The following is a 15,250-nucleotide window of genomic DNA, read 5'->3' as shown; positions in this document are numbered from 1 at the left end:
TGACTATCCTTGTCCCTAAAAAATAACTTGAAGTTTTTTAAAGGTTAAAAAACTTATTAGGAAAATATAACTGATACAATGTTATAAATGGTTACTCCCACAGGAAGACAGTTTTTACAAGTTTGAAAGCTTTTTGCACAGACTGTTAACAGCATGGATTGCACTTATATCAGCTAGATATGAGTCAGATATGAGGCAGCACCTATAAACATCATTTTTTCTTTTTTTGTCTAAAGCTGTAAGAAATGCCAATTCTCAAGTCCTACTTTTTAACTTAAATAAGCGGCATTTCATTCTAATGACATTCTCAGACGTCAGTCAGGAGGCTGTGTTAAAATGAGGTCTTGCCAGCATTTCTAAATTGCCTTGGCTGGGAACTACAGCTCTATGGAGTAGCAGGTTATGGTCAGCTCTATTGAGTATGTTCTTATGTACCTTATAAGAATGTAAATCAAACAACAAAAATCTGAATTTGAACAAATTAAATATCATTATTTTTCATGTCATCTTCAAAAAAAACCTCCTTTGCTCATCCCTTCACCCTCTGCCAATCAACTCTGGCATAATCTATACAACATATCTTAAAGGCACAGAGAAAACACTTTTAGGAAAAGCAAATGAGCAAATCATTTGATCATAACAAGTCTACATGAATGAATCATTCATTCTGTGAATCATCTCTGGCAATGGTACTATTTCACAGAACTGTGGAATCTTAAAAATTTACAGGTAGAAGGAAATTGAGAGATTACTGAGTCCAAGCCCCTTGTTTCTTGGTGGAGGAAACCGAGGCCCTGGAGAGAAGGAATGTGCCCAGGATCGTGTGGCCAGCCACCAGCGGGCGGGGCTCAAACTGGGACTCCTGGCCCCAACATGCTTCCGGAGGCTGAGTCCCCTTAGAGTCAAATTAGACACATACTTGAATACTGATTTCTGCAGGACGTGATGGCAAATCTGCTATTGCAATCCTGATGTGTTTTGTACTCCAAGGTCGGACATAAATCTCAGAAGATTATTTGTTGCAAACCTTCTCTTTTGGGGACGACAATGCCATCCTTTAAAAAATGAAGACTGGATTCTGGTTAATGGTGCCATATTTCCTCATCAATTTAAATTACGTTACAGACTTTTAATTTCTGGTTCACTCAAAATTAAAAGTGGCTTCTGGGGACTTCCCTGGTGGCACAGTGGCTAAGAATCCACCTGCCAACGCAGGGGACACAGGTTTGGGCCCCGGTCCAGGAAGATCCACATGCCGTGGAGCAGCTAAGTCTGTGCACCACAACTACTGAGCCTGTGCTCTAGAGCCCGCGAGCCACAATTACTGAGCCTGCGTGCCACAACTACCAAGCCTACGTGCCACAACTACCGAAGCCCTCGCGCCTAGAGCCCATGCTTCGCAACAAAAGAAGCCACCGCAATGAGAAGCCTGCGCACTGCACCGAAGAGTAGCCCTTGCTTGCCGCAACTAGAGAAAGTCTGCGCACAACAACGAAGACCCAACACAGCCAAAAATAAATAAATAAATAAATTTATTTATTTATTTTAAAAAAGTTGCTTCTGATACTTTAAAGGTTTTCAATTTCTCAACCTGTTAGGCGGCCTGGTTAATTTCACATTAACAAACTCCTAAAAGCATCAGAAGGTGTCTCTTTAAGGGCAACCTTTACATGAATATTTTTGCGAATCCCAACCTTTCAGTAAAAAGAGCAGAACTCATGCACTTTGTGCACCGAAAGCTCTGTCATCCACTGCTACAACAGAGCACACTGGTGTGACACGAAATAAAACATACTTAGAGACAGAGCCCAAAGATGTTGGCGAATTAGTCATGTATAGGCTGCAAACGTCTGGGTGATGCAAACCCTCCTTTCTCAGGTTAGTGTGGATTACTGGGAGCTGCTGACGGTCAGACAGGCCGCTCTAGCCCTTCTCACCCTGGGCAGGGTGAGCTCTTATGAGCCGTACCATGGCCTGTCCCTGACAGGCCCCAGTGGCTCTGGAGCAGGCAGTGATGCAGGAGTGACCTAGGACCAAGGGCACTCACTGTGCTTGCTGGCCTTAGCAAGAGCCCCAGAAGCCCAGCCCCACACAGCAGGAGATTCCAGGCCCCAGAACCCTCTGATGTGCTGCTGAGCTGCTCAAAAGCTCAGAAAACCAGTTTTTAAAGTGCAGTATGTGCAGTATTGCAGAAAATGAAGATGACATAAAACCCGCATGTCCAAGGGCACAGGGGTGGCCACAAAAATTTCGTTTCCTCCAACATTTACTCTGTTCTATCCTCAAGTTAAACCTGAGCCTAATACAAGCAAATGAAAATGTGCATAACCTGCCAGGACAAGGTTCACTGCTCAGCGTGCCTGTGGACAGACTTCCACTCACTTGGGAATTACAGCGAACCTCCAGAGTGAAAAGTGAGTTTCTAACTAACGAATCTAGACTATTTAAGAGAATCCATTCTAGAATACACTAGAATAAAACCTCGTCTGGAAAATCTGGGTCCTGTTTTTATTCTCACACTAAGATGAACTGCGATGGCTCCGGGTCTCTGTTAGCTGCTGAATGAGACCCCTCCCCAGGCTGCCCACTTGAGTTAACACAGCAGTACCTCCTGATGGCCACGGTGAGAGCCTCTGGTGAGCTGGCGCATGGACAGATGACCTCCTGGCGTAGACCTTTACTTTGGAAGACGTTGAGAAACGCATCACAGGAAGAAATAGACCCTAGAGGGAAAGGGGGGATGATAATCAGACAGGAGAAGCAATGTGGACAATTAAAAGTATCCCATAATATAAAATGCTTTTGAAGTTAGGATCTAGGCACATGGGGAGTTAGGCAGCATGGAAAAATACTTCATTTACTATATAACTTATCACTCGTGTTACAATGAAAGATAATATTATTCTCAAACACAGAACTCAAGAATTTAAAAAATGCAACTTCTATACTTAAAACCTTTTTGCTGACTGAAGAACTTAACTTTAATAACTTTTCTGAGACATGTTCTACCATTTTCAACATGCATGTTCCAAGAAGTAAATCTAAACCCAACTAAATGAAGAAAACATTTCTCTATATTAATATGAGTGATGAGATCAAGGTATAATTACTAGGAACCTATCAGCTAAACTAACTCCTAATACAAGTTTACCCTGCTTCCTGTAAGACATATTACTCTGAAGAGTTATGGGCGAAATCAACTGTGTACTAAACGGCCCACAGTTTATGGAGTTACTTTGTACATGGAAGAATCATTTATAAAACTAATGCAAAATCACCTGTTTGCAAGTCCACTTTTGCATATCAGATGTCCTTTAAGAAAGCATATACTGCTTTAATTTACAAATATATATGCTGCAGAGTTTACAAATGTGGTCAGAAACATACATTGTTCATTCAATTCGTTTCATTCACTTTGCTTCTCGCTTATACACTCTTCTCATAAAAAACAAGCTAGCTGGGTTTTTGTTTCGACTGACTGAAATATTTCTCAAGGTATATTAACAGTATTCTGTGGAACTGCTCATTTATTTTACCTAGGTAATTTCTGCTACAGGATTTGATAATAAAATTCCATTAAAAATGACAAATCAAATTTCCTGATCAATAAAACTACTATGGACCATAAAATAATAATAGTTAATATTTCTTGAGCACTTATTATATCCCAAGGAACTATACACAGGGATTGCTTCATTTAATCCTCATAAAATCTGATGACTGGGTACCATCTTGCAGCTAACAAAAGGAGAAGAATTTTAACAAGTAAGATATGTTCTCTTCAGAATCAGGAAGTGGAAGGGCTAGGACTCAACCCCAGGGCTGTGTCTGGACCTTCAGGCCCTGGTGCCCGTAGGCTACGCTGAGTAATACTGTTTGGCTATTATCTTAAGACCACTTCTTCACTAAGGTAAAGACTAGAAAAGGGAAAAATCAAACCCCAGAGAATGAAACCTGGAGAATGAGGCCCCCTCCTGACTGCCTGGTGCCGTCACTTACAGGGATTTGCGCCGTCGGCCACTATCAGCATCCGGAGAGAGGAGAGGTTGATGTCTCTCTGATCCCTGTGTGCCACCAATGCCCAGTGCATGTCCCTGGATTTGACACAGGCCACTTTTGCTGAAGGAGAAGAAGGGGGGAAGTGAGTCACTGCCTGTGCCGCAGGATGGCGTGACATTAAAGGGGCAGCCTCCGCAACGCACCTTTGTACTGGCAGACCTTCTGAATCCAGGACAGCGGGTTCACCTTCATCAGCGAGTACGGGATGCTGATCACGTGCATCATGTTCATGACGCTCTGAAAGCAGGACACTGGGCAGTGAGTGGGGGAGGGCTCCATGTGGGACTCACCCTGCTGCCAGGGGCTCCCTGGTGGGAGGGTGGGGACCACATGGGCATCTCACTGGGGATGATCCTTTAAGAGGCTCTGGGAGTGGAGGCGACTTCTCAAAGCTTGTCTAGTCCTCCCGACTCCTGCTTCTACTGATACAACTCAAGAATCTAAGTCCAATGGAAGCAACCTAAGTGTCCATCGACAGATGAATGGATAAAGAAGGTGTGGCATATATATACAATGGAATATTACTTATCCATAAAAAGAAACGAAATTGAATTATTTGTAGTGAGGTAGATGGACCTAGACACTGTCATACAGAGTGAAGTAAGTCAGAAAGAGAAAAACAAATACCGTATGCTAACACATATACATGGAATCTAAAAAAAAAAAAAAGGGTTCTGAAGAACCTAGGGGCAGGACAGGAATAAAGATGCAGACCTACTAGAGAATGGACTTGAGGACACGGGGAGGGGAAGGGTGAGCTGAGATGAAGTGAGAGAGTGGCATGGACATACATACACTACCAAATGTAAAATAGATAGCTAGTGGGAAGCAGCCGCATAGCACAGGGAGATCAGCTCGGTGCTTTGTGTCCACCTAGAGGGGTGGGATGGGGGGGTGGGAGGGAGATGCAAGAGGGAGGAGATATGGGGATGTATGTATATGTATAGCTCATTCACTCTGTTACACAGCAGAAACTAACACACCATTGTAAAGCAATTATACTCCAATAAAGATATAAAAAAATCTAAATCCAAATCCTTTTCTTATAAAAACTTAAGTTGAATGATCACTTTTTTATTGGCCTTTCAGTCTTGAAGCTTAATTCTCTCTGATGTATTCTACTCATTTTTATTCACAAAATTAATTTCCTTTATTAAATGTTACACTGAAATCCAAGGAGCGGTGGAAAGTTGTCTTAACACCCTCACTCTTCCATCTAGCCTGGCTCATGTAGACCAGGACCCGTAAAAGGTTTCTTTCTTTAAAATGGATGACAAAAACTAACTTTTTAAGTAAATGGTCAGTCCTCACACATTGCAGCTGGGACTCATACCTCTGAGTCGCTGCATGCACAGACCTGGCAGGAAGGGACCACAACATGGGGAGCACTGGACAAGATCCCCCCTGGTCGGCTCTGCCCCCGCTGTGGGTGGAGGTGGAGAGAGAGGACACGGACACTCTGCAGAGTGCTGGTCTAGCTCAGAAGCTCTGCAGGAAGATGACCACGTGCACCCTCCCCCACACGGGTGAGCCTGCTCACCACTAGCATTCACCTCCCTCACCTCGCGCTTGCTCCCCATTCCATACTGGGGGTGGGAGCATCTTTCACCATAAAGAAGATAAGATGCTTTGGAAGAGTGCGTGCTGCCTAGCCAGAGACCTGTCTTGCTCTAGAAGGTGGCAGCCAGAGACAGACTCAGAAACCACCAATTCCGGAGGCAGTAATCCATAGCATCAGTGAGCAGGCGGGTGACCACGTCAACAAGATCTATCACAGAGCTCTTGAAAGCAAGACTGTCGCAAGAGAACTCTGATGGCAACGGTCATCAAGCAAGTAGATGGGCCAGGCACTCACTGAACGTTAAGCCACATGGTTCTCACACGGTCAACATTCCCACTAGACAGATAAGGAAAACACAGGTGCAGAGTGACTCAGGCAACAGATGATTCTTGGGCACAGGAGCAGGTGACGCGCCCAGAGTCACAAGCTACAGAAGGAAGGACCAACATCCAACCTGGGTTCTCTGAGGCTGTGCTCTTCCCATGACACCAGCAGGCCACGGGTAATGCGTGTGTGGGGCTGTGTTTCTGTCTCACCGACTAGTGTCCAGACGGTAACAGAAGGGAGCTGGCTGGGCCGGAGCCCCAAACCTTTGTCTATATGATGTCTGCATAAATTCTGGTTTATCAAGAAACAACAAATCCCTCTTTTTATAGTTATGTTCCTATCACTCATGTAAAACTACTAGAGTTTTTTGCTTCTAAAAAGATATAAGGTTTCAGCATAAGAAACTTAAAAAGAAAAACAGGTGAGTGGAAATCATCACATATGAAACAGACATAGGGAGATTCGAAGCAGTGATGCTACACATATTTCTTAAGTGCTAAGCATATCTTAATAATAAGGTTATCCCTCTATTAAAAGTGCCTACAGCTTTGAATGGTCATCACTTCTCAAGTGGCACTAACAAAAATGAGACATACATTCTCTGCAACTCGTGTTGAATTTTTGGCCAAGGGGAAATCTCAAAGTACTTTTCCCCCTGCAGCATAATTCCCGAAACATTCATTAAACAATGATTCACAGAAAGATAAAAAGAATTTTGTAGCCAAATCATATGTATGGGCAAAGTGACCCAAATGCAAGACATCAACGTTTCTACACAATCTGAAATGCCAACCGTGGGAAGAAAGATCCTGAACTTCCCTGAGCCTAAGAAGGCCACTCTCTCTCACAGCCGCAGCCTCAGAGCGTGGGCCCACGATGCAGGCAAGCAGCTACTGACCCACTGGTTTGCTGAGCTCCTGGAAGTTACGTTAACTTAAGACTTCTAAAAATGGTAACTTTTCTTTATAATGTGGGAGGAAGGGGCTTACCCAAGCCGCTGTGTACACAGATCATCATTCTAATCCCAACACTGAGCACATTCAAAGTCAAACAGGACACTGCAGAGCAAGGGGCGTCTCACTTACTGTTAGGATTCCGTGCCAAAGCCCAACGTCTTTCTTGAAATCCAACACATTCACAATTGTTTCAGCTATAAAATACAGAGTCAAAGATTTTAACAAAAGACGGTCACAGACCAAAGGACACAAAAAATCCAATACCACATCAGTGGGAAGTAATGGGTCTTAGAAAAACATCATTTCACTGTCTTTACAGAAATGCTGCAGCCTCCAATCAGACCCGTTTAAAATGCTGGCCTGCCTGGGAAGTGCTTCTAGATGAGCATTCTGATACACAACTTAACAGCAATAGCTCTTCACAGCATCACTTAAAACGCCTTATTCCTTCTCCTTTTATATACTGGGTTGGCCAAAAAGTTCGTTTGGGTTTTAATGAACTATTTGGCCAACCCAATATTTGTTTTCCCTCTCCCTGCCTTTTCTTTCTTAAAAGATTCTTTTCATTTCCATCACATGTTCTCCCAAGAGAGGGAAATGCTGTGTACTTGCAGGAGGAGGCAATTTCCAGCAAACCTGCCACTAGAATGCTTGCCAAAGCTTCAGTACCGAGTGCCTCACCCCCTTTCAAAAAGGGACATTCAAAATACACAGCCTGTATTCTATCTTATGCAAGATTTTTAAAAGTGGAGAATCAGGAAGCAAGTATGTATCTATCTTCCCCAATCCCTGCAAGAGTGATGGCCCTGGACCTTTAGGAAATTAGGGCAAGGAATACAGGTCATGAGGTTGTGAGAAAAACTAGGAAACTGAAAACAGTGACAAACAGGGTGGTGATCATTACAGGCAGTGTGTCTCCACGTGTGACAATGTCTGGGAAACTTGTCCAGGGACCAAACATCAGTGGAACATCTCCACGAGACAAGTGAACTGGTCTTAAAAAGGGAGACTGCCAGAAGGATGGGGAGAGAGAGAAAGCAAATGAGAACAGCAAAAAGAGAAAAGTGTCTCATCCATGGCTCGTGACAGACGCTTGGGTACTGGGAAGAGACTCCAGTGTGGCGGGTGCCTGCGACGTGGCTAGTGCGGGGACCTGATGGCAGACACTCCAGCGGAGGGAGCTGTGGGTATGTGGGGTCTGATCCTTCCTACCATGAGCCCGTCAGCGCTGTCAACATGGTTACCTCCAGTGACCCTAACTCTGTGCCTCCAGGACAACCCCAAACAGGGCAAAGAAAGCACATCATGGAAACCAACCCTTTGACTGTGAAACGCAGCCCCAGAATCCAAGCCAGTTGCGGGGAGGGGGGTGCACTGTAGCAATGCACACTTTTTTAAAGCTCCCAAAGAGGTTCCACTGTGCAGCCAGGAACGAATATACATCAATGGTGTCAACTATCTGTTATGGCCTAGACTGTTTTCTCCCAAATTCCTATGTTGAAGCCCTAACGCCAAGTATAAATGTGCCTGGAGATGGGGCTCTAAGGAGATGATTAAAGTTAGGTAAAGTCATAGGGTGGGGCCTGATCCAATAAGAATGGTGTCCTTATAAGAAGAGGAAGACACACCAGAGCTCCCTCTGCACAGAGGAGAGGCAGTATGAAGACACAGCCAGAAGGTGCCGTCCGCAGGCCTGGAAGGGGGTCTCCCAGGAACCAACCCTCTGGCACTGGATTTCAGACTTCAGCCTCCAGACTGTGAGACGTCAACATCTGTTGTTGAAGCCCCAGTCTGTGGTGTCTGTTTTGGCTGCCAGAGCAGACTGAGACGCCAACTAAACAATCCAACACACAGACCTTCGGTGGAGCGGCACGACTCTCCGAGTGACTAGTGGGAACAACACTCATCTCATAGGGCTGGGGGCTGGGGTCAGGGTCCCCCAGGAATGGTCTGCCCATACCTTCTGTGTAGCCACACGCCTGTGTGAGGGCCTGGCAGTGGGTCAGAAGCGCGATCCTCGTCACGGTCACCCCGAGCACGCTCCCATCCTTGCACGTCTTGTACTGCAATGAGAAGGTGCCGAGAGGGTAGAGCTCCGGGCCCACATCCACCTCTGACCCTGAGCTGTGTAAGGGTTGCAGTGCGTGTCACTCAGTTCCCCCAACCTCGGCCAGACCCAGCAACTCACCTCGATATACGCAGTGTCATTATTTGCGTCCTTAATGTGCGGGAACCAATCTCGAGGAGGTTTAGAGAGATGTTTTGACTCTGTGACAAACCATAATAGCTTTGGCCAACCTTGGAAATAAAGGACAAATTCCTTTCAGGCAAGCATCCCCCAGAAGACAGGTGTGACACCACCTTCCCGTTGGTGGCACGCTTCACAACAGCACAAGCCAGACCAAATCGCTGGTGTTTCCACCAAGTCTAAGGCCACGGCTAAGGTGCTGTAAGCCTCCTGCAGTTACAGCACATCACGTGCAGGCTGAGAGCATGTGGGGTGTGATCTGAAACCTCGTGTGTGGACGGTGTGTTGGCACAGATGCCTCGGAGCACATCCTCCTCGCCCGGCACTGAGGCTCACCTTTGAACTGTGGGATCTCCCCCGTCGGGCTCTTCGGCAGCCCTTTGTGGCAAGCGTCACTCGTCAAGGCTACAGTCACTCCACAGCTTCCAAGCAAGAACCCGATCTGCTGGCTTCCTGCATCCTGGGAGACGGCAGCAAGGAGAGAAGGGTCACGAGCAGAGGTGATGGCCACTCTCCTAACAGAACACGGTCTCACCCTTGGGCCCTGGGATGGCACCAACCTCCCTGAGGAGAGGTTCAACCAGAGTGCCAGGGCACGGGCTGGTGTCTGCACAGCTGGGGTCAAATCTCAGGCTGCCACTTGCCAGCTGCCTGACCTTGAACAGGGCACTAGCTTGGCCTCAGTCTCGTCATGTGCGCTGTGTCCTTGGCTGGCTGTAAGGGATGCACACGGGGAGCACAGAGTGTGCTGCACTCAGGGAGTCTCGTTCTGTTCCCCTCTGGTTGTACAGGACCATGACCTCAGGACACAGAGCGGGTCCAAGAACACATCTCTGCACTCAGGACACTAACCCCAAGCGGTCTTTGATCACATCCGGCGTGGTGGACTGGACACCCATGCCGACCACAGGGTAAGGGCGTGTGCATGGAGGGGCGCCGCCCCACAGACTGACTGCCAGGACTTGGGAGCAGGTGCTGCGGGAGGGGCAGCCCCGGGCGCCACCACCCTGAGCGTCCAGCCACCCCGCCAGTCAGTTCAATTCGCTTTCCTTACTCCCACCAGCTATGATTCAGAAAATAAAGCTGTGAAGCAGCCAGCATTCCTAGAAGGGAAACGTCAGGACTGTGGTGAGGCTGTCACCTCCTTCCTTCCCACGTGAGACAACATTCTCACCCCAGTAAAATCGGCAACATCGACATCTCAAAACTACATCTTCCAAGTGCCTAGTTCGTACTCCTCACTGCAGATTTAAAAGCCGCGTCTCTTTACACAGCATCACGCACAGCCAGCCTCCCAACACCCTTGCAGCCCCGGCAAGGGGGAGGAGGCCTGGTGCTCCGCAGATGGGGACCTTCCCACTTCGGGGACCCTGTGGGATTGTTCCTTCAAGCAGTGCTTTTTCAAGGAGAATTATAATCAGTCATTTCAATGTGAATTTGGGTATCACATGGCCAAAAGCTGTGACTGGGTTAAGGGGTGGGGAGATAGGTTCTGAAGCCAGGTTTAGGAGCAGAAGGGCGTTTCTTTAGGAGCGTGAACTTGCTGGGACCGCCTACAGACAGGCTCAGAATGGCTCAGGAGAGGGAGCACCAGGGCCAACTGCAAGACCTGTCAGGGTTCACGGTGGAGGTCTGCTGTCCCCTGGGCCCTGTCTTCCCAGTATCTGCTCCTAAAGACCCTAAAATACAGAGGAAGGGTGAGAGTAACCGTAAACAGAATCCATGGTTACCATGAAATTCAGCTTCCATGCCTGCTCCTCCCCCATCTTCTTGGTCTGGAAATTCCTACGCAGAGGTCCAGCCAAAAGCTAGCTTCGCAGAAACAGCCCCACCCAAGCACCCCATTGGGCTGAGATGAGACCCATCCACCTGCTCTCAGAGCGCTCTGTCTCCTTCATGCACCGGGATCCCTGAAATTAAGCCCAGCTTGACCCCAGAGCCTCTGGCAGAGCCCACAGAGCCATCTGTGGCCTCCATGGGCCATCTCTCCTGGACCTGGGGACAGGGCCCTGAGCCCCGATACTTGGGAGCCCCCCGACACCCCACACCACTGTCCAGAAAGCCTCCACAGGAAGCTACTGAGGAGGCACGTGAACCACTGCCCTGACGGCCAGAGCACTCAGGCCCTGACACCACCTCCCGTGTTTCCTGAGCGCTTTTCCCTGGAATGGCTGTTTCTGGCCTGCGGCTGGGCTCAGGGGCCCTTCCTCTGTAGAGCTGAGCTGTCCAGGACCACAATATCTCACAAATGACTCTCTTTTGCTGTGCAAGAAAAGCTGACCCACGCCTGAGTTCAAACCTTTCCCTCACTTTCAATCTTTCTCCAACATAGAGAGCTGACGAAGCATGTCCCTTCCCCGGCAGTCTCTCCACACCCACGGTCTCTGACAAGTCACTTCTCAAGCAGTAAATGCGCACTCGACCAGCCCCACCCCGTCCCGTCTCAGTCTCCAGGTCAGAAAGCATCAGCCATACCCATGAGAAGGACTCTCTCTCCAGTAAATGTGAGGTGAGTTCACGGAAAGCGTCTCTCGTGAACTCTTTCTGGATTTGTGGACCTGCAACTACTAGCTGGTGCTTTTCCAATTTTGATGCTTGCCTACCCAAACCGCTGGCTTCTCAGCTGCCTCAGGAGGAGAGACAACAATACAGACGAAACTGAGTGAGGGGCTCTCGATGCATTACTATGCAGAGTCAACACAAGACAGGCTGCAGACCCACTAGTTTAAAGATTATTATGGTCATACAACCAGGGGATCCAAGAAACCTGACCAAGAAATTTTCCTTATCAATACTAAGAGAAACATGTCATTAATGTATTGTTGTTTTGCCAATTAATTTTTAACTTTTTATTTATACTGGAAATTTCCAAGCAGACACAAAGATACAAAGAAAACGAGAAAGAAATCCTACGTTCCTGTCATCCAGCACCAACGATTATCAACGTTGGCAAATCTGTTCTCATCTCTTACCTCAAACACATGCACACATGCAGATTTGTTATTTTAAAACAAATCCCAGACGTGGGGCATAACCTTCTACCCACAAACACTTCCGTTGGGTGGGTGTCACCCTCGGGCTGCCCCATTTCCCTCCCTCCCCACCCCAACTCCCTCTGATTTCTTCCAGCAAAATGCACTCCCAAGGGAAGGATCATGTGATGGTTCACGTGAGATTTTAAGTATGTGACAAGACGTCTATGTTTTTCCTTCCAGAGATGTTTCATTTTAACAGGACATCTGAAACCTTGGTTAAAGCAAACAAGTGGGGCATGTGCTAGATTCTAAGGAAAGAACAGTTTGCATCACGCAGGACAGTGAGCCCCCTCTGAGCCCAGAGGCAAGTGCTGACGGGCCAGGCCCTGCCTGGCTGGACTCCTGTGGCCTCCGGGGCCCACTTGGTCTCTGGCCCTATGGCACTTAGGATATGCAGAATTCCACCCCCGCTACAGCCTTGCTACTTCCCACGCTAGCAGAAGGGAAATGCGGCTCAGTGGTCTCCACCAGTCCACAGGCCCACTTTGCTGGCATCTGGCCTTCACAGACCAGCTCAGCCACCTCAAGAGGGCGAGGAGGACAGCCACTGTCCAGACCTGCCCATCGCGGCACAGACTTCTGGAGGCTCCTCTCTTGCCCCTGCCCACTCCGTGGCCAAACCACTGGAGGGACACCCATTTCTCCCACTATGAACTCTTCAAGTGAAAAATGAGCCTTCTCCCCTCACCCCAAGAACTAGAACAAAGAATATAAATGCACATGGGACTAAATCGTTCAGTGAGGCTAATCAACATTGATGATTCTGAAAATTTGGTTCTCATTAGGCCCTTTATTTTAAGACAAGACTAGCATGCATAGGACTGGTGGATAGAAGATTCACAAACTTCATCACCTACACCCCTGTGCACATCTTACCCTGTGCTGAATGGCAACCGAGCCAGTGGATTCTTTTATTTAAAAATAAGTAAAGTTGGGCTTCCCTGGTGGCGCAGTGGTTGAGAGTCCGCCTGCCAATGCAGGGGACATGGGTTCGTGCCCTGGTCTGGGAAGATCCCACATGCCGCGAAGCGGCTGGGCCCGTGAGCCATGGCTGCTAAGTCTGTATGTCCAGAGCCTGTGCCCCACAATGGGAGAGGCCACAACAATGAGAGGCCCGCGTACCGCAAAAAAAAAAAAAAAAGTAAAGTTTTCTAAGAATGAACATTACATTCTGAAACCACAGACTGAGGCCCAACGCACAGCTTCTGGTTTAACAATAACCTGTGAGTCATCTGCTGGTTCTGTTACCCTTAGAAATGTTCCGAGGGAGAGAGGGCCAAGAAGAAACCTCAGCTTTTTCTTCTGAGAGAGGGTTCCTGGTCCTGAGGTACATGGTACAATATGAGAGTCTGAATGGGTCTGAGAGGTGAGTAAGACAGAGCCACCTGGCAGGTCACAGCCTGCAACGCCTGAGACGGCTGGCAAGCACGTGTCAGGAGACCCAGAGGAGTTGCAGGTGAGACACCCTGGCTCCGCTCGACAATGCCTGGTCAGGAAGTGGCAGAGACAGGTGCCTCTTCATTCAAATGATTTTCCTCTGCAAACCAGACCTGGTCTGGAAAACACCAGGCTATAGATGTAGAGTAGACAAATCTAAATTCGATATGTGATGAGTAAACAATAACTGCTACTCATAACAACAGTAACAAATGTCCTGGAGTCTGTTGGTGCAGTGCTGACAGAGAATCAGTCTCTTTACTCATTAGCCTATGAATTTCTCCAAATTAGCATCCTGATGCCATTGACTAGAGAATCCAGAAGGTTTTCTTTTCTATTTCCAGAGGACCTCAACCCACTGAATTAGATATCAATTAAAGAGGAGCATCACACATCCCTTGAGAGGCTTTCCAGGTTAGTCACAGCACCAAAGAATCACATAGGAGAACGTGGCTACCTGCTCAGTAAATCCCCAAACCCTTCTGCATTTCTCGTCAGTTGTGAAGGTCACAGGGCTCAGGAAGATGAGGAAGCACTTTACGGGGTGTGTATTATACACCAGGAATGCTAGAGGCAAACCCTCGCAGAAATCAGGGTTCTCCTCAGGCCACTGGAGGGGGCTCTGATGTCAGTGGCTGCAGGGCTCACCCCCGCTTCCAGGGCCACCTGCCACCCTGCCTGACGCTTACAGGTGCCTAGGAAGCCCAGGAGGGAACTTGAAGATTTTGTACCCAGGAAAATGGAAACAGCAACCAGTCCCCAACCTTTTTCTAAAGGATCCCCTCGTTCTCTCCTTCCGACCCAAGGAGCGGAGTTTCAAAGGTACCCACACACCGTGAACAGACCTTGAGGCACTTCCCCATTTTCATAATGAGTAGCCACAAAGACAGCTGGAAGATTCTCTGGAAACTCTGAGCCTGGGCACATGAAAACCTTAGCATTTTGGAGCTGGAAGAGTCACCCCACACACTCTGCTCATGATGATGTGCTAAGTGACGGCCCGGTGAATCCAGGGTGGAGCCCAAGGGCACGACACATAACACAACCAGTGGCAGGGCGCCTACCCCACAGCCGTCGGCCCCGTCTCCTTCGACAGCATCAGAGCACCTCTCGGGGGACCATCAGGGTCAACCCCAGCACAGCCTCCTCCCTCGGCCTTCCCTTCCAAAGTTACCACAGGTCTGTGGTGCAAGAAGCCAATCATTTACGCGGACAAAGACACACACACTGCTGTGTAGGGTTCCGACACTGGACTACACTACAACTGTAACAGCAAGATAGTTATTTATTCTAATCATAGAATAAGATCCAACAAATCGTAGGTGAACCTGGAACTTGTTAATGTCCAAACACCTGCACAAATGCAACAACGGCCACCCCTGAAATAAAAATAAGTGAAAAATCTATCATTTACCCAGATTTCTAGTGCAGTGACACTGAGGAACGAGATACTGGAACACCTGCTTTGCTGGCAGATCACCCTGCTCAACGCACAGAAGGCGCCACCTCAGGGCAGCAGCTCAATCCGGCCGCTGAGTGGAGCTGCAGCGTCAATGCTGCTCCCTTGTCTGGGACAACCAACGACAACCTGCGCAGAGCCTCAGAGACAAGGCAAACAGCCCTGTGC

General features: G+C 48.0%; 1 protein-coding gene across 4 annotated transcripts in view; it reads right to left on the bottom strand.

The window, feature by feature from the left end:
* DIP2C (DIP2 acetate--CoA ligase C (putative)) overlaps window positions 1-15,250 on the bottom strand; it is a 363,448-nt gene that overhangs the window by 94,809 nt on the left and 253,389 nt on the right. For all 4 annotated transcript variants that reach the window (XR_016391944.1, XM_089906635.1, XM_022554535.3 and 1 more), the window contains 7 exons: window positions 9,488-9,611; window positions 9,092-9,201; window positions 8,864-8,966; window positions 7,033-7,097; window positions 4,203-4,296; window positions 4,000-4,119; window positions 2,609-2,723 (listed from right to left, as the gene is read on the bottom strand). Coding sequence is in view for 3 of the 4 variants with exons in the window: in XM_089906635.1 (XP_089762761.1) it covers window positions 2,609-2,723; window positions 4,000-4,119; window positions 4,203-4,296; window positions 7,033-7,097; window positions 8,864-8,966; window positions 9,092-9,201; window positions 9,488-9,611 (731 nt within the window). In the remaining variant the exon portion in view is untranslated. The remainder of the gene's footprint in view (window positions 1-2,608; window positions 2,724-3,999; window positions 4,120-4,202; window positions 4,297-7,032; window positions 7,098-8,863; window positions 8,967-9,091; window positions 9,202-9,487; window positions 9,612-15,250) is intronic.

Source organism: Delphinapterus leucas, chromosome 2 (assembly GCF_059928025.1).
Source record: "Delphinapterus leucas isolate spDelLeu-1000000601 "Yukka" chromosome 2, BTC_Dleu_Yukka2, whole genome shotgun sequence".
NCBI lineage: Eukaryota > Metazoa > Chordata > Mammalia > Artiodactyla > Monodontidae > Delphinapterus > Delphinapterus leucas.
The sequence above is the reverse complement of the archived record's forward strand: the minus strand, read 5'-3'. Positions and strand labels throughout refer to the sequence as shown.